The sequence below is a fragment of the Penicillium hispanicum genome (genome assembly GCF_028827665.1).
Source record: "Penicillium hispanicum strain IBT 35686 chromosome Unknown utg000003l_segment0_segment0, whole genome shotgun sequence".
In the NCBI taxonomy this organism is placed as follows: Eukaryota; Fungi; Ascomycota; class Eurotiomycetes; order Eurotiales; family Aspergillaceae; genus Penicillium; species Penicillium hispanicum.
Genome location: NW_026623195.1, coordinates 3,254,182 through 3,275,018, shown reverse-complemented (window position 1 = coordinate 3,275,018; position 20,837 = coordinate 3,254,182). Strand labels below are relative to the sequence as shown.

Here is a 20,837-nt window from a genome sequence, read left to right as displayed (position 1 = left end):
GTAAGGTAAAGTAAGGTTTAATACTATTTATAGGGTTAATAAAGTGGACTAGTGAGTATTTTTTTAGATTAAAAACTGATATATACTAGCTAGCCTAGAGCTATACTAATTAATATTTCTAGTATAGTATATAAGTAGTTTCTTTTTTAGAGTGTTTAATTATAATTAAATAGATATTATTAATCTAGCTATATATTATTATTGATAGTTAGTTATTAAGTTTATCCTCTAAATATATATTTAGCTATTTTATATTTAGCCCTATTTAATAGCTCCCTATATTAATATACTATTATCTTTTTAGTATATATTTTTAAGATATATACTATTTAATTAGGTTAATATTATAGAGGAGGTATAGGATTAGTAAGATCAGTAAATTTTAAGAGATATCTATTAGTATAGGGATTCTACTAAAAAGGCCCTTTAATATATAGATATAGGTATTTTAATTAGTTAAGAATATTTTAACCTAAAAGACTAACTAGCTAAGACCTCTTTTCTTTAGATTATATAGTAGCTAGATATAAGAGATATTATTATATATACTAAAGATATTAAATATAAATATTAATACTATTAATATATCCTTTCTCTATATATATTTAATTTAATTAATAATTTAGTAGATAGTATAATTAGTTAAAATACCTTTTTAGCTATTTAGGTAAATATTTAATAGTAGGCCTATCTCTTTTATAGTATAACTAATTTAGTGTATAATCACTGATTTAAAGAATTTACTAAAGGTATTTAAGAGAGCTACTAGTTAGTATAATTTAGCTAGCTAAAAGTCTTATTTACCTTTTTTATATAGTACCACTGTAATTAATTTTTAGAAATAAGCTAGATTATAGCTGATTTATATATATATATTAAATAACTAGTAGAGAGTCTTTATAACTACTAATATCTTAATTAACTTTTACTAGAGGGAGTTTAGTAAGCTATTCTTTTTTAAAGCTTTATTTATATTAGCTGATTTAACTATATCTTTAATCTTATACTATATAATCTCTAAAAAGTTAATATCTTTTAGATAGTATTCTTAGCTAATATTTAATAGATCTAGTAAAGGTAGTTATAGAAAAAAGGTAGTTTTAAATATTTATATCTTCTCTTTTACTGTCTTTAAAAAAGGTTTAGTTTTAAGGGTTCTTAATAAAGATATAATTCTATATTTATAGGTACTTTGCCTATTTTTAGCCTATTTTAATAGCTTCTAAAAACCTTAGGGTCTTTTTTTAATAGCTTACTATACTTTTTAATAATAGCTATATATAAGTATTTTCTTAATAATATATTTTTTCTAGTTTTTAGCTATCTTATATTAGATTTAATTATTTAGGTATTAAGTTTTAGTAAATTAGTAGTATAAGTGGTATATAGTTTTGATAGTTTTTTTATATATCTTATTGAAAGAGGGATTAGTCTAGGAGGATAGTTTAGACTATAGTATAGATTCTTTTATTATAGCTTCTATAACCTTAACTAAGGTTTAATATTTAATATTAATCTATAAAGTATCTGTTTTTAATAAATCTTTTACTTTTAGATAGGTCTTAATAAATTTAATAAGTTTTATATTATCTATAGCTACTTAGTTCCTTTAATAAGGTTATTTAAATAGTAATATTTTGATGTTGATTGTTATTTAGATTAGCTAGTGGTCTGATAAGTTTTTAATATTATTAGCTTATTCTGTGTGGATAATATATTTTACTAATATAGAATTTATAAAGGTTAGGTTAATAACTGAGGACTAGTTATTTTTTTGCTAGGTAATAACTCTTTTTTTTATAGTTATTTTTAGGCTATAATTATTTATTAGCTATAGGACTATTTTTTTTTTAATTAATTCTAGAACTAAGACCTCTTTATACTGGATAGTGCGTATTTAGGTCTCTTAAAATAATATATTCTGTGTTATACTGTTTTAATAGTTTAGTATAGATTCTGGCTAGGGTATTATTACTAGGTTAGTTATAGATATTATAGATAAATAGATCTATTTAGTCTTAATTAGTATATATATACTATAGTTTAAGTAGTTAGTAGTCCTTTGTAATAATCTAATAGGACTATATTACTAAATTAATCTTCTTTGAGATTAATAGATAGATACTATATATATTATTATTTAAGCTATATCTATAGGGGTAAAGTAGTTAATATATAGCTATAATTGGTTAATAAGTTATATTATTATTTTTATTTTTCTATAGCTCCTATAAATAGATAATATCTGTTTATTAGACCCTTTTTTCCTTAAAGAAGGGTACTATCACTATATTCTTTTTTTTATATATATTATATTAAAGGATTTTAAATATTTTTATTAATAATAATTATTATTACTCTTCTTAGATATATTATAATATTCTATACTATTATTATTGTCTTTATTATTGGTAAAAGGGGAAGATCTTGATTAGGTAGGGTTTATTAAAGGTAAGGATTCTATTACTCTTTTATAAGAGGCACTGATGTTAGTAGTGGTTTTAGTAAAGGAGGTAACTAGGAATAGCTTAGAAAAGAGAGGTAAATTTATACCTTTAATTACTATACTTTCTTTGTTAATATTTATAATCTGATTTTATAGTTAATAATAGATTATATATTTTTAGTGTATAAAAATAATATTAATCTCTTTTTTTTAGGTTATATTATAGTTAGTAAATTAATCTAAGAGATAGCTAGTTTTGTTTTAGGGGTATAGAGAAAGATTATTATTATTAGTATTAATATTAATTAGTAATAGTTTATTATCTTTTTATTTATCTATAATATTTTCTAGCTTAATTAGGTGTAGTTTCTTAGTAGTGTTTTTAAACTGATTTAGTATATATCTTATCTTTATTTTAATCTTAGTATACTAGTCTAGCTATAGCTATAAAAATTAGAGTTATAAGGACTAAAGCTAGTGGAGTTATTGTTTAGGGTTAGATAACTAATCTTATAGGTCCTATAGCTAAGAGTGTAAGGATTTAGCTAATCTATTTATAGCTATTACTGTTTATATAGATACTAGGAGATCTTTATCTCTGGATTTAGATTTATTTTTTAAGCTAGGAGGTCTATTTTAATATTTTATTAGTTTAATTAGGTCTACTAGCTATATCTATATTAATATAGAGGTCGTCTGTTTTAGTATAGATATATAGTTTAATACTTTTAATCTAGTATTTTTTTAGGGCTAAAATACTGTTTATATCTAAGATATTACTAGAGTTAGTGCTAAAAGATTAGTAATAAGGGCCTTTATTTACTACTATATTAGCTATACTATCTACTAATAAAAATATAGTGGTATATAGTAATAGAGAGGATAGTTAAAAAGGGCTTTCTTTGCTTATTTTATCGTCTTTTAGTGTATTTTATATAGATTAGAATTAGACTAATAGCCTTTACTATAGTTAGTATATTTAGTAGGAATTGCTTAGCCTCTAGTAGATAGGTACTCTTAGATTAAATAGCTATCTATATAGTAACTATATTTAACTAGATAAAAGTACTAAGACTATATATATCTTAGTTTCTAGTATTTTATATATAGTCTTAACTGGCCTTTATAGTATAAATATATTATTTAGTAGATTTAATACTCTTAAAGAGTATTTTATTAGATAGTTTAATTAGCTATAATTAAAAAGGTAAACTCTACTATAATTAAACCTTTTTAGTATTTTTCTTTTAGATAAACTAGCTAACTAATATAGATAATACTAATATTATCTTATCCTCTTTAGAATAATATATTTTAGTAAATTAGCTTTTTATTTAGAGTTAATATTAACTTTATAGTTATTAGTAAGTTAATTAAGTGTATAAGTACCCTATATACTACTATACCCTATATTAGTATCTATATATAGGCTTTAAGGCTAAATGCTTTTAGCTATTTATTATACTTATAAAAGAGATTAGTATTAGCAATAGAATTAATAACTATTATAATATCCTTAAAAGGTAGTTATTTAGCTGCTTTAAACTATACCCCCTTAATAAAAACAGTAAAGTTCTTCTATTTAGTAACTAACTTATATACCCTCTTTATAATTTCCACTAGTTAGCTTATTATTAGTTTTTATAGCTTTTACTAAATACTATTATCTTTAATTTTAATAATAACCTTTAGTCTTTCTAAAATTTAATATCACTAATGCTAAAAAAGGATATACTAATGCTCTAAAGGAAAGATATAGGACTATTTAAAAGGACTTACTATTACTAATTCTATATATATAATATAATATTCTAAAAGGTTACTAAGGATCTAGTTAAATTAGATTAGGAGGTACTTATTTAGGAAGCTAATTTAATTAATTTTTTAATAGTTTTTATTCAGTAATTAAGCTACAAAGTTATTTTAAAGATCTTCTTTAAGGCTTTATATACCCACAGTATTAATCCTATATCGCTTTTATAGGTATTTAGTGTGTATTATTTGACTCTTTAGACAAAGTAGACAATATAGTTATCGACTAAGAAGCTATTATTCTCAATTCTAGTAAGTATATAATATACACTATAAGCAATATTATCTATACTAGTAATATTTATATATAGGCTAGTCAGAGATTGCTACACATTTTTTCCTAGCAGAATAGGCAGTATTTATATGTTTTGTATACCACCAACAATAGCTATAATCTATCCTAATAATATTAGGATTGATTAATAGCACTAAGGATGGCTTAAAATTGAATAAGTTCTTAAGGCCTAAAAGCCCCACATTGGCAAGATATTCCAAGAAAACAATTTTGCCAAGAAAGAGTTAATTAAATTAGATATTATCCTTCCTTACTTTAATTATTTTTATCTGACTAATAGGCTATCTATCCTAACAACTTAGATATCTGGTTCTTAATAATTTCTGATTCTTCTCTTTTAGTTACCTAAGGATAATTATAGTACCCTGAACTTAACTAGATAATCACTTTTAAGGGGAACTTTTTACTGCTAAGACTCTGCTTTTTATTATTTCTAAGACTTTGCTTTCTACTACTACTAAAACTTTACTAAGAGAGGGAGCTAACCCTAAATTATTAATAATATAAAGCTAAAGCTTCCTTAAAATATATCTAGAAAGGCTTAATATAGCTTAGCTTAAAGCTAAACTTAATAAGATTTAAATAAGAATCACTAAGCTTTAATAACTATAATAACTATATTAAAATTCTATTTACCTTTAAAATAAGTTACTTTAAAAAGGATTAACTATTTAAGTATAATTTATATCTAAATTACTATTAAATTAATAAGCTAGTGAATCTTTTTTATACCTAGAATAGTGTAAAAAAAAAGATATCCTTTTTAAAAATATTAATACTTTTAATATTTATTTTACCTTTTAATAATAATAAATCTAGCTTATAAATATAAAAATCTTATTCTATAGAGGCTAAAAATAGTATTTTATAGATAAAAAGAAAATTATTATAGGTCTAGGCTATTTAAACTGAAACTATTATAATTAATAGTACTAAAAAGTCGATAATAAAGCACTAAAATAAGCTAATAATAGTTAGAATTTATAGAAAAAATTTAAAAAATAGACTTTTACTTTAATTAAAAATACTGCTTTTTTAGAAATAAAGACTATAGAAAAGCTTATTTTAGTTTAATAATAATTTAGTTAAGATCTAAAAAAGTTTTATTTTTACCTTAATATTTTAGAATATTACTTTCTAAAAGCTCCTAAAAAAGAGTGTATACTCTTATTTTTCACTAAACTCTATAATTCCCTATAGAATTATATTTAAAAATATATACTATAATTTTTAGAGATTTACTAAGAAATAGTGTCTATTATCTATTAATACTAAGGCCTTATAAACTTTAAGAGTTATAAGTAAAACTGTGATAAATTAATATTATATTAATAATTTAATTATTCTAAGACTAATATCTTTTATACTAATTTATTTTATTAAAGATCCTAATCCTCTTTTTAATAGAAATCTTTTAAATTTTAAGATTAATATAAATCTTTTTAATATAAAAGATATTTATTTATAGAGAGATAAAAGAATTCTAACTAATTAACTTAATCTTTTAAGTCCTTTTTATAAAACACTAATAAATTATTATTAAAATCTTATCTAAACTATTATAAACTAGATAAAAAATATAATTAGTATTATAATTATAGGAGTATTAAATATTATTTTTTTAAATATCTTAAATCTAAAAAGGCTACTATTTAATCCTTTTAATAAGATAATAATAAATCCCTAGAAAACTAAATCACAGAATTATTAAAAAATAATAATAAATTAGAGTAAAACTTACTACTTTTATTTAATAGCTATTAATAGGTATTACTGTATAATTTTATATTTTAATTATTATCTAAAATAATATTAAAATATATATAGACCTTAATATTTATAGAGAAGCTAATTTAGTTAGTTAGCAATTTATATAAAAATATAAGTTTTAATAAGTAAAACTTAATTCTCTTAGAATCTCTAGAATTCTATAATCTTTTATATTTATATATAAAATATAGAAAATTCTTATTATTTTAACTAATAGTAAAAGCACTAAAAAAATATTTATTTAGCTTTATATTATAATTAATTAAGACCCTAGATTATAAAGTAGTCCTATTTTGCTTTTTTAAACTACTATTAATAACTATTAGATATATCTATCTCTTTAAAATAATTAGTAATAGTTTAAATAATTTACTTTCTCTATTTTTACTATATATAAATTCACTAAAACTTATTAAAACTAAATATATATTTATATAGTGGTTTAATTATTAAAAGAAATATAACTTTTAAATAATAATTTAAAATCTTTACTAAAATCTATTAAATTACTACTGGAACTATACTAATTTGTTAATATCTTTTCTTTTTAAAAATTAAAAATATTATCTTTTAATAAAAATACTGATTATTTAGTTAACTTAAATCTAAATAAAAATCCTCTATATAGACTAATCTATCCTCTTTTACAAAAAGAACTTATAGAACTCTATTGATACCTTAATAAAAACTTTATACTTTACTATATCTAATATTTAAAAAGTCCTATTGGTACTCTAATCTTTTTTATTCTTAAAAAGGATAGTAGCTTATATTTATATATAGATTATTAAAGGCTTAATAAAGTTTTAGTTAAGAATAGATATCTATTATTTTTTATTTTAGAAATCTTTAATTAGCTCTTTAGAGTAAAATACTTTAATAAAATTAATATCTAAGATATATATTACTAAATTTAAATTAAAAAAGGAGATAAATAGAAAATAGCTTTTTATATCTAATATAGCTACTTTAAGTATATAGTAATACCTTTTAGATTAACTAATATATCTATAATATTCTAGAACTATATCTATATAGTGCTTTATAGATATCTTAATATTTTTATAGTAATATATCTAGATAATATCTTAATCTTTTTAGTAGATTAAGATTTATATATTTAATATCTTTATAAAATTCTATAATAAATATATAATACTAAACTTTATATAAAACCTTTAAAATATACTTTTTATTAGAATAAGGTAGAATTCTTTAAGTATATTATTAACTAGGAAAATATTTTAATAGATCTTTAATAGGTTTTTATTATTAAATTATAGCTAATTCTAAAATTATACTATAATATTTAAGTATTTCTTAGATTCTATAATTTTTATTAGTATTTTATTAAAAATTATTCTTTAATTATACTACTATTAACTTTTTTATTAAAGGGTAGTGTGAAAGGGAAAAAACCTAGGCTAATATAATTAAATACTGTTAAAACTGTAGTATTTTATAATCTTATTACTATATTTAAGATTGCCCCTTTATTTTACTATTTTAACTTAAAAAAATAAATTTATTTAGAAACTAATATTTCTAACTAAAATATAGTTAGTATCTTATTATAGCTAGATAATAATAGAGTTTATTATCTTATTTTATTTTAGTTATAAAAGTTCTAAATAGTAGAAATTAATTATAAGATACTAAATTAAGAACTATTTACTATTATTTAGTTATTTAAACACTAATAATATTATCTTAAAAGTGCTAAGTATTAAATTAAAGTCCTTTCTAACTATTCTAATTTATAAATATTTATAAGATAACTTAAATTAAATAGCTATTAAATATAATAATATATATTTTTAAATCTATTTAAATTTATAAATTAGTACTAAAAAGGTAAAAAAAACCCTATAGATATATTATTTTAAATAGTAAACTTAGACCTAAAAAATATTTTAAGTACTAAACTTTTAAACCTACTAAAAGATTATTTTATTACTAATTTAGGGAAGAATAAAGTAGATATTATAGTTAAATTAATAAATATAATAGATTTTATTATTAGTAAATCTTAGTTTAAAAGAGATCCTTTTAGCCCTTTATACTATAAATCTAAAAAAAAATAAAAAAGTAAAAATAGCTAACTAAACTATCTAGGAAGAATTAAATTATAATTAATAAATTTCTTAGTATATAGTTTAAGCTATATATATAGATAAATAGATTTATACTATAAAAATAAATAATAATTTAAAATTATTAATCTTTAGGATTTAAAATAAAGACCCTAAGATATAATATAGAAAAACTACTATTTTAGAGATAAATCTAGAGAAAGACTAGATTATTAATTCTATAGACCTTTTATATTATAAGTAATAGCTATATATCCTAGTTAGGGAATAGCTATAGCAAAATTTATTATTATTATACTATAATAACCCTTTTATAGAGTATTTTAGCTAAAATTAAACTGAAGAAGTTCTTAAAAAAAATTCTATTAAGTAAATCTCTATAATAATATAGTTAAATATATTAAAGACTATATAGTTTATTAAAGAATAATTACCCTATAATATTGGCTCTATAGTAGACTTAAATTGCTGCTAATTTTATATAGGTTTTAGTCTAAACTATTAATAGATTTTATTATAGGGTTACTAACTATCTATTTTAAAAATTAATTTATTAACTTAATTTTAGTTATTATTAATAGATTTATAAAAATATACTTTTTTTCCTTATTTTTATATTAATTAACTCTATAAAGTTAGCTAAACTATTTTATAATAAAGTAGAATTAAAATTTAGACTTTTAGATAGTATTATATCTAATAAAGGCCCTATTTTTATTAGTAAATTTTAGTTAATTTTAGTATAGATAATATATATTAAATAATAACTATTTACTATATTTTATTTATAAATAAATAACTAAACAGAATAAATAAATTAAACTTTTAAGAAATACCTATAATATTTTATTAATATATAATAGATAATATAGCTAAATTTACTATATACTGTAAAATTTATATATAATAATATAGTTAATATAATAACTAAGAAAAGCTTATTTAATATTCTTTATAGTTATTAATTAGATTTTTACCTTTAAATTAAGGCTTATTTATATATAGAAAAGGTCTTAGCTACTACTATATAAATAGAAAAATTAAAAATTCTCTGTTAAGAATTAACTGAGTTATAGAAAAAATCAAATAAATCCTAAATAAAATACTATAATTTAAAATATAAACTAATAAAATTTGAAAAAGAGAATTTAGTGGCCCTATTAATATATAATTTAAAACTAAAGCTTTTATCTAAGAAGCTAGCCCTATAATTTATTAGACCTTTTTTAATCTTAGCTATAGTTAAACCCTAGATATATTATTTAATATTATTAGAATAATATTCCTAAATCTATAATATATTCTATATATCTCTTCTAGAACTATAAAGAGGAAGAATTAATACTAAATTATTACTAATACTAGAATTAGCTAATAATAATAAATAGGAAGTTAAAGAAATTTATAATAAAAAATTTATTAATAGAGATTACTATTTCCTAGTTAAATAGATAAAATAGCTATTAGAATATAACTAATAGATTATATATAAAGATATAAGGAATATCTAGGCTATAATTAATAAATTTAGGAAAAAGTAGAAAAAGTAGAGAGATTAATTTAGTATATATTAAGCTAAAAAATTATATAAAAAAGTTATAATTAGAGCTTATAAAATAATACTAAATCCCTATAAGATTAATAGTGGAAAAAGCTAATAAAATTCTAACTAGTCCTAAATATCTAACTAAAAAGTAGTAGCCTTTTTATTATTATCTAGAATATTTATTTTATAAATAATTTCTATAATTACTTTATAGAAATAAACCTTTATAATTATCTAAAGTATATAACTATTATCTATAGATATAATTTAATACTAAATTGATAATTTATAGTTAATAATTTATTTTAAAGTAGCTTAAAAATTAAGTTATAGTAAAAGATTTAAAAAGGTAATCTATCTAGTTAAAAATTACTAATACTTCTATTAAATAGTCTATAAATTATTAGTAAATTGCTATTAAACCTCTAAAGGATAATTAAGAAACCCTTACTAAAGGAACTTAAACTTAAATAGCTAAAAATCTATAAATAGACTAATAAAAAATAATTAAAAATATAAAGGCCCTATATAACTTTTTAATAGCTAAAACTATATAAAGCTAAATATTATTTAGCTAAGCACTCTAATTAAAAATCTCTACTAAATCACTATTAAAAGAGCAAAAAAGATCCTAAAATATATCTATTAACTAAATTAACTTTATTAAGTTAATAATATCTTTAGCAATTTTATTTAGAATCTAATCTATATTAGAAATATATTACTTTTAAATTATTATAAAAAGCTTACTAAATTATATATAGTATTCCCTACTAAATAAAATATATATATTTAAGAATTCAGTATATTAAATATATAGTTTACCTAAAATAGTTTAATATTATTTTAGCTATTCTTAGCTAACTAAAAGTAAAAACTATATTAGTTAAACTAAATAATATAAATATAATTATATATTAAGTGAATTAGTAATAAAAAGGTACTAATTAGCCTATATAGTAAAGAAAGAGGTAAAGAAATAGAAGATAGAGTAAAATTTACCTTAGATATTTTAAAAACTAGATTAGTACTTTAATTTAATAAAGAAAAGCTTTTAAATTAGAAAAAAAACACTTTAAAAATATAAAAAGTAAATAGAGATATAATTTTAGAAAATTAAAGAAAAGAAGTTTTAGAAAAAACACAGTATCTCTTATTTCTACTATAAAACTAGCCAAAAATACCTAAATACCTTAATAACTAACTAAAATAAACCTAAATTAGAAACTATAAGGCCTTAATAAACTATTTAGGTATCTCTATATCTTTACTAATAAAATAATACTATATCACTATATCTTATAGATAAACTAAGAACTAAATCTAAAAAATTATTCTTAGTCAACTATAGTTTCTCTATCTATAGCTATTCTATTCCTAATATTATAGAAAAATAACTAAATTATATAATACTATAAAATATAACTATTATCACTTAGATATAAATATAAATTAAGACACACTAATATAATTAGCTTATTTAGATAAATAAATATTTCCTATTAATAAATATTTATACACTAATAATACTTATCCTAATAAGCCTATTTAATTTATTAATAAAACTATTCTAAATCACACTTACTAATATATTTATATAACTCTTACTTTTTAGCCCTAACAGTTTATATTCTAATATATATATAGTCTATATTACACTAAAACTAGCCCCTAAAAAGATATTATTTACTTCTATATTTATAATAGCTATTAGCCTAAAAGTGAATAGTATAGGAAAGACTACTATTATAAGGATCTATATATATCTATCTATAATATCTATAATTAACTCTAACAATAATATAAAAATATATATATTAGCTAATATCTTAATTAACGCCTATTAAGATTAGCTTATAATTCACTCTTAAACCAGAAAGACACTTATAGTATAGTATAGGGACTTCTTAGAATAGTAATAATAATATAAAATAGAATCCTCTAAATCTATCTTATATATTATTATTAGTGCTACTAAAAGAACCACTCCTTATATAGTTATAATAGAATAACTTAAATATCCCTAGTAAAAATAGTATTATAGATTAATAGTAACTAAAAAAGTACTATAAGATATAATAACTAAAAGATTAATATAGAAGAGTTAAAGAAGATATAACAAATTAATAATTTTATACTGCCTTTTTTTTTATTATATACTCTATCCTATAATCTTTAGTTACTTTTTTATTATATAGTAGATAGCTTAAGATAGGAAGGTATAATAAGTTAAAGGGAGAGTAATATTTCTATTAGGTCTTTTTAGTTAAAAAGTTATAATATATTCTATAACCTTCTATACTTTCTTCATCTATTAGCTAGATCGTCTACTATAAGAGAGGGGATAAGTTATTATAGGGGGTAGGGTCCCTAGGTAGAACAGAGGAAGGTTACTCCAACTATATCCTTTAATATTATAATAAACTCTAGTTAATAACAAATCCCTACAATTCTCTGATAATTCGGGATGGAAAAAGAGATCTCCCTTGCTGCTTAAGTTAGATTCTGTAAGAATCAGTTACTGTCTGAATTAGATATTATCCTTCCTTGCTTTAATTATCTTTACCTGACCAATAGGCTATCTATCCTGACAACTTAGATATCTGGTTCTTAACAATATTGATATCTCCTTTTTGAAGCTTCTTTATAAGATAGTATACAGTTACTATATTATCAGAACCGAGACTATATATTTATTATATCTCAGCTAGCTAAATAGAAATACTATAGTATATATTAAATTAATATCATTTAAACTAATAGATCTAATACTTTAAATATAGACTTAATATATACTTAGGGTACTAATAAGCTTATTTAAATAATATATAATATACTCTTTGATCTTTATATTCCCTATGTATAGCACTAATTCCTTTTTATTATCTTAGCTTACAGAGGAAGTTATTTATATATCCCTCTATCTATCTTAAAACTGTCTAAAAAGATTTCTAATAAAATTATTAACGTAATTAAGTCTTATAATATCCTTAGCTTAACAGTATATAGCTTAATATTCTCCCTAAGATTTATATAGATTGAATACTAGTTTAGTATATTAGTGCTCCAGTATATATATAGTTCTCTTAATATTAAGGATAGAGTTATAGCACTTATCTATAAGAAGACTATTCTTACCTATCTTTAGGGTATCAGTCTTATAGATATATAGAGAGAATATCTCTTTAACTAAGCTAAGCTAAATAATAAGTAGTAGATTTAGGAGGTCTACTTCTTTAATATAGATTATATAAAGTTCCTAATTATATACTGTATATATAAATAGGCAAAGTTATTTAAAGATATAAAGTATATATAGATAGATCTTATATTTAAGATAGTTTAAAAGGATACTAAGATATTCTCTTTATTATTTTTTAATGATACTATCAATTATATATTCTTGCCTTTTAGAGTATCACTTATTAATATTAACCCTCTTTATAGGACTAGTCGTTTATATATATATCTTTATAAATATTAACTCCTATATAGTCTATTTAGTGATATTCGAGAAACTTTTTAAGATCTTTAATAACGTCGGTAAATACTCTATATACTAGGTATATTAGTATAGGAATAACGATAATATTAAGGGAATCTAGACAGTTACTGTTAATATATATAAGAAATAGGCCTTAGGTATATTATATATACTTAGTATATATCGCACTAGGACTGATATTATCAGAACTTAGGGATTATCTTTATTAACTTGATCCTTATTATACCTAGTTAGAGCACCTACACTATATCCTTATCTTCTACTAAACCTATATCTGATATATATTCTATAAGAAGTTTAGTGTATATAAAGTAATTAGTGCCTTAAACTTAATCTTTATAGTATCCTTAAAAGCTAAGGTCTTATATATTATAGATAAACTAACTAAGAAATAGCTAAAGATAATTAATTAGGTAAAAAATAAGAAAGTTAATTAGATCTTTACTAGATTAACCTTAAAGCAGTTAAAGATTCTTTTCTTATAGTAAACTAATACACTATATTATACTAAAATCTCTAAAAGCAGTCATTATATCAATAATAAAATAGTAGGCTAAAAGCTTACACTTCTTACTGCTATCTTTTAGTAAATCTCCTATATTAACGCCTGATATAAGACTAATCTAAGGATATTTTAAATAGGACTAAAAGATATATTAATAAGACGCTTAAGAAGAGACGACAGGATATATATAATAGGCAAGCACTAATCTAGCAGTTTATAGATCTTTTATTAAGAATCAGTAAAAAGTATCACTAAAAAAGTAAGTTAATCTTCACTATATAAGCTAAATATATATTAATATTAGCTTAGATATATAGAACCAATAAGTTACAGTAAGTTAAATCTAAAAGCTATACTTACTATTTAATCTATAGAATCCTTTTATAGCACTTAAGCTATCTATATAGCCCTTACCTATACTATACTCTAATATAATATTAGTTACAGATTCTAATTTAACCAATCAGACCTTAACATAGAGTAGAGCAGTATCAAAAGGTCTATAGGGTAGCTTACTAAAGAGAGTAGACTTAGTAATCTCTGAATCACTAGCTCCTATAGGAGGGATAATCTCCTCTTATACTAAGGAGGAAAGACAGTTACAGAAAGAGATTTAATAGCTACAGAAGCTATATAATCTACAATAGGAATATAATTATCTATTAGCAGAGATTTAATAAATAGTTTAGTCAATCTATTATTATTATAATTATCAAAAATACTATACAGGGTCATACAGAGTACAACTACTATTATTATCACTATTATCTTCTATAGCACTATCACTATTATTATCGCTATTAACCTTCTTATTATCTATAATATACTCTTAACTAGGGTATATAACCTAGTAAACTCCTATTATTATAGGCAGCAGTAGAAGTATATCACCACTATCCTTATAATTATTATTATCTATACTAAATCTATAGAAAGACTTAAACTCCTCATTATAATCATCATCACTATTATCATTATCATCATCACTATCATCATCGTTACAATCAGAGGAGGAGGGAGAAGAAGAAAAAAAAAGAAGCTACTACAAATCCTATAAAAAGAATAGGACCAGTAGGAATAGGTAGACCACACTATAAAGAAGGATATAGTTAATAAGCTATCCAGTATCTATAGGTTATATACTCACTTAACAGGAGCAGGAGACATTATACAGACTTAGTGGAACTAAGACTTAATAGAAATATCGACCCTATTAGCGCTAGAAAGATAAATCCTATATACTAAATCCAATTAAACTTAATTATTAATATAGATAGTTAATACTCATATAATCCTCTCTAGAGCATCAGTATAATAACCAATCCTACTATACTTAGGGCCTCAACTAGGCTTATATATAAATCCAGCACTCCACTAAGTCCTATAGATCACCAGCTTTATCATATTATTAACCCCCGCTATAATCTCAAGCTCATACTTTAGCATTCTTATTAGGTTTATAACTAAAGATAGGTTAACATATACTCTATATATACACAGGATAAAGTTAACTTACAGCAGCCAGTATACTCATTCCATAGATAACAACGGAATACAACCTACATCTTAAACCAAAAACCACATATTATCTGCCCAGTAATAACAACCAGACAGACTAAGATATTCTCCTTACTGAGGACTAATATAGGATTTAGAGGACCATTACCAGCAGTAATATCTACTTCGATATCACTCACTTTGATATTATACCAGCACCACTACTACAGCAGAAAGGCGAGGTATACACTTAGCTTCTAACCAGGATTTAGGTTATACATAGGGCCTATATACAGTCAGAATCGATATTAATAACGCGTAGATGATATCTTGATCAGACTTACTAAAAGAATAACCCTATATCGGATCGGGATTAACAGCATTTAGCACTATTAGGTCTTTAAATAGCTATTTTACAGGCCCCTAGCTAAGGCGGAAGGTCTAGTTCGCTATAATAATGCAAGAAATAGAGAGGATAGAGTTGATTAAATAGGAAAAGAGAGTGAGTTAAAGAGAAAAAGAGAGATATACATAGAAGCATAAGGGCAGTATATCGGCGATACATATATATAATCAATTGACAAAGAAATATCAGCGCCGGCATACTTACAGTGCTAGCCAGATGTGGCAGATATACGAAAAAGAAGCGTAGGAATCGGTTCTAATCAATGAATCGAGTTCAAAGCAGCTGTAGCAGTCGAGGGAGTCTTATGGGCGTGCTGCACGGATATGGGGGTTAAACAGATGTATGAGAGGGATCTTGATATAATTAATAAGCAGGGTGCATAAGCAGCTCGCTAGGTGTAGGGGATCGGAATTATAATGCTGCCGAATCCGAGGTCTTGGCGGGCCCACTCCTACACCTACTGAGCTGTAACCCGGAGACGCATTTTAGGGCTTGGGCAATGCCTGGGTGCTTATGTAACAGATCCGTGGACCCGCTCGCAGATCCATGCGACACTCCGGAATGATCTTTGGTGATCACAACGGCGCGGTCAAGAATGTCGCCAATGTGTGCCTTGAAAGTCTCGGACATTCATACTTTGAAGCGGAACGAAGCCCTCGAAATTCTTACCCGCATTGCACGCGTCGAGAAGAAGACATTCCCAACCAATGAAGCATTCGGCTTCGACGAGGAATTATGGAGAAAAAAGCCCAACACGCGAGTTCTATACGGAACCCATGTGCCAGCTGATGGCGCTCCCCCCGAGCTTGCTGCCTACGCAGTGTATGTACGCCAGAAGGGCATCGCACTTTTGCACAAGGTGTGTGTGCTCGAGGCTTATCGCCGCCAGGGCGTCGGGCAGCAACTTATGTCCTACATTCACGACCGCCTGCGAAAGGAGGGCTGCCAGTGCATTCAGCTATGGGTAGATGGGGCTAGGGAGCCTGCCAGAGCATTGTATCGGAGGTGTGGATTTGAGGAGCGCGAAGAGCTCCCTGACTATTATGCCCCTGGACGGACAGGCATCAGAATGGTGCTGGACCTGGAACGTGACGGGTGAGCCACTGCGATCTGAGATCCGTCGGGGTTTTTTCTCAGTGCACAACTTTCCTTGCCTGCCTAGGCCCCCCTGACAATGTTACGAGGGGCCAGAGAGCATGGCAGTGGTTGGGCATGTTCGACGCTCCTTGGCTGCCGAAGGAGTGTCCCCCTTGCAGGAGCCCGCGCACCCCGAAACGTGAGCCGCGATCTTCTGCGCGCTCCCCATTCTCTGCTGTCACTCTGCTACATACTCCGGTGACGTTGAGCATATCCAGGCATGGCTACCATCGAAGGGCACGCCTTGAATGACTCCCTATCAGTCCCTTGGCCCGAGTGCCAGGGAGCCGAGTCCTTGATGGGGATCTGAGATGTGTCTTCTCATCTTTGTCTTCCATCTCCTTCAATCTACCCTGTTCACTTTTTCTATCTGACGGGTGAGGCTTTCTTTGGTGTCCAGTTCAGCGATTATTTTCTCCTCAAAGTCTGGTTCTGTTAGCTGTGCTTCATTACCGAGCTATATACAGTGCCCCGGACTCGTTCCGGATCTCAACCTGAGATGGCGTTCTTTCTCGTCGTGGGTCTGGTCTTTCTAGCTACCGTGAGCGCGGCAGCTTTATCGGCCAACTATCCCATCAACGCGCAATTACCTCCAGTCGCGCGTGTTTCACGACCATTTCGTTTTGTGTTCGCAGACAGCACTTTTGCCAATACCGACTCAGGCACTAGATACTCGCTTTCGGATGCACCGTCATGGCTCTCCGTGGACAGCAGCAGTCGAGCTCTATTAGGGACTCCGGGATCCGGCGACACTGGGTCCAAGACATTCAAACTCGTGGCATCAGATGGATCTGACTCCGACAGCATGGAAGTCACTCTGATCGTGACAGCAGATGAAGGGCCAACCAAAGGCTTGCCGTTAACCCCCCAGTTACAGGCTCTTGGTCCCGTGTCCTACCCATCCACGCTTTTCATGCACCCCGGTCATCCGTTCTCAATCAGCTTTGACCCAGATACCTTCCGCAACACTCACCCTTCCACGATATACTACGGAACATCTCCCAATAACGCCCCGCTACCATCATGGATCAGCTTCGATCCATCAAATCTGAAATTTGCTGGAAACAGCCCGGCTTTTCCAGGTTCAGGGCCTCAGGCCTTCAACTTCCAGCTTGTTGCTTCGGATGTGGCCGGATATAGCGCTGCGAACGCGACCTTTCAAATTGTAATTGGACCACATATACTGGCATTCAATGAAACAACCCAGACTTTCAATCTGACTCGAGGGGACGAATTCAGCAGCCCCGACTTTCGTGATCTTCTTTCTCTGGATAACTCTCCCATCTCGAGCAAGGATCTCTCTGATATCGATGCGAATTTGCCGAGCTGGTTGTCTCTGGACAATGACTCGCTATCTCTCAGTGGCACGCCCCCGAAAGATGCCGTGAACAAGAATGTCACCATTACTGTGACAGACACCTATCAGAATCAGGCAAAGCTTATGGTACGCTTGCAATTTCTGAAGCTCTTTCTCGAAACTGTTCAGGGCTGTGAAGCAACTATAGGCGAGGATTTCACATTCGTATTCAACCAGTCCGTTGTGACGGACAACTCCGTGCAACTCGATGTCGACTTAGACAAGGGGCTTTCCTCTTGGCTCGCCTATTATCCTGATAACAAAACCCTTTTTGGACATGTCCCATCCGACATGAAGCCGCAAAAATTCACTCTTTCCTTGACAGCACACCAAGGAGAGACTCAGGATACGCAGGATTTCGAGCTTGATGTTCTCGAGCCGTCAGATACCAACTCAACCTCTGGAGACCCATTCTCTGGTTCGTCCGGCTCTTCGCACAAGAAAGCTGGAATCATTGCAATCTCCGTGGTCATCCCAGTCGTGGTGATTTTAAGTGCCATCATTCTCTTTTGTTGCTGGCGCCGCCGAAGAAAGACAAACACGGTGGAGGAGGCTCCATTCCAAGCAAAATCACCCCCGCCCCGACCTGCTCGACCAGATCTTCCCAGTTGCCAGCCCGGTGATAATAGAAGGCCCTCTCGAGATGATAATTCTGATGACTGGGCGAGCTCAATCTCACCTGCATCCGATCTCCCTAAACTTGAACTTGGACCGGCGTGGAACGTGTCACCATTCGATAAACCAGGAGAGTCCTTGGGTGTGATTCATGAGCCCAACCCACCTCCTCGTTCTCCTAAAAGGGGAGGGTTTACTCCACTGAGAGATTCAGTCATCGAAGAAGAAAAGCCTTTCCAGAGCTCCACCAAGAAACAGAGCCAGCGTGTTTCGTATACGGGCAGCCCTCCCGTGCGTCGCAGGACAACCAATCGTTCGCGGAGAGAGCCTCTGAAGCCGATTCAACCACGAGCCATGAAGCGCGAATCCGTCCAGTCATCGCGATCAAAGAGATATTCGAAACGCTCCAGTGGAATTTCATCTGTTGCTTCTGGGTTGCCGGTGCGACTGAGTGGAGCTGGGCACGGCGCCGGCGGGTTTGGCCCTCCAGGACATGGAATTGTGCACATGTCATGGCAGAACACCAACGCATCGCTGCTCAGTGACGAAAACAGCTTGACAAACATGACACCGCTGTTTCCCCGACCTTCGGTCCCTGCTCGGATGAGGCACAGTGTGGCATCCAGCATCCCAGAAAACTCTGAATGGGTTACACTGCGAGCCGTAGAGCCAGATGAGTCTACCATCTCCGAGGCTGATTCCCTTGAAGCCTTTGTCCACAGTCGGGCCAAGCACCGCAACTCCACGAACCCATTGTTCTCTGCGCAGACCAGCCGCCGCACATCTGGGATTCGCGCCCTCGAGCGAGCACGCAGTTTGCGTAGCCGTGCTGACACGGTCTCTGTTTCGACGTTCACCGACGAGTTCCGACAATCGGTTCAAGAGCGACCCCACTCCACGGCTTTGTCCGTCTCCGAGTATGGCGACGACAATAGCCGTCTCTCACACTACCAGACTTTGCAGCCACCCCCTAGTCTGTTCCCGCTCGCCGAAGGTGGCGGCAAAAGCCAGAGTCAGCTAAGCCTGGCGCAGGACTACCGCGGTGTAATCTCTCCGCTGCCCCGATTCTGGAGTGAGACCAGCTTGAGCAGTGCTCGTCGTTTGGACTCGGACAACCACGCCAAACCCGCGGCGGGTCGAGCCGAAGGCGACTTGGCCGTCCCACCGAGCTCGTCCATCATCTCCGATCTGGAAGAGCACCTGTCGCGCAAAGTAAGCCCCCAGAAAGCCGCGGACACCCAGTCCTGGAACACTGTGCCCCTCGAGCCTCCACCGCCGGTTAAGAGCGCGAGTTCTCGTGGTCTCCCAGTCGCTAGTAGCGGCGAGCTCGCATTTGTTTAATTTCGCCTATCTCTTTGGCTTCATTTGATCTTCCTTTTGCTCTGGTGGTCTTCTTCTTGGATGGAGTTCTTGGGCATGGCGAACATGATATCCATTGGTTTTGTTACGATGTTACAGATCTCAGATCTCACGCTAGTTGAGCTAGTCTTGATAGTCCAAATGTCACTGTTTCGAATAGGCAATTGCTTCCACGCTCGCTCAGGGCAGCCTGTGGCACGTGCGGTGGCCTATCGGCGCGTTGACAGGCGACACTACTATATGTACTATGTACTACTTGGAAGGATTCTGTGTCTAAGTAGAGATTCAGGTCGATGGCAGTGGAGGCTGTGGTATCCGAGGCGATGCAGTATCTCAACCAACCCGGCCCTAAGTGGGATACCTTTACCCCTTTTCGTACGAGCCCCATGCCGGGCGCGGTGGGCTGTTGGGTGACGATCTTTGGCGTTGAGGGCGAGTGGTGCCTGGCTGAGGCACGGTCGGCCCAGAAGTCGGCAGGGCCAGGAACAGGGCCA

General features: G+C 28.8%; 2 protein-coding genes across 2 annotated transcripts; both read left to right on the top strand.

Moving 5' to 3' along the window:
- Nucleotides 1–16,470: 16,470 nt before the first annotated feature.
- N7459_003653 (GNAT family N-acetyltransferase) lies at nucleotides 16,471–16,974 on the top strand (the record flags this gene model as incomplete). Its single annotated transcript, XM_056942837.1, has 1 exon — nucleotides 16,471–16,974. One exon carries the CDS (start codon nucleotides 16,471–16,473, stop codon nucleotides 16,972–16,974), a length of 504 nt encoding a protein of 167 aa, XP_056802720.1.
- Nucleotides 16,975–17,511: 537 nt separating this feature from the next.
- On the top strand, nucleotides 17,512–20,325 carry N7459_003652 (putative transmembrane glycoprotein; the record flags this gene model as incomplete). The annotated part of the gene is made up of 1 exon (XM_056942836.1): nucleotides 17,512–20,325. The coding sequence occupies one exon, from the start codon at nucleotides 17,512–17,514 to the stop codon at nucleotides 20,323–20,325; it is 2,814 nt and encodes a 937-aa protein (XP_056802719.1).
- Between the last annotated feature and the right edge of the window lie 512 nt (nucleotides 20,326–20,837).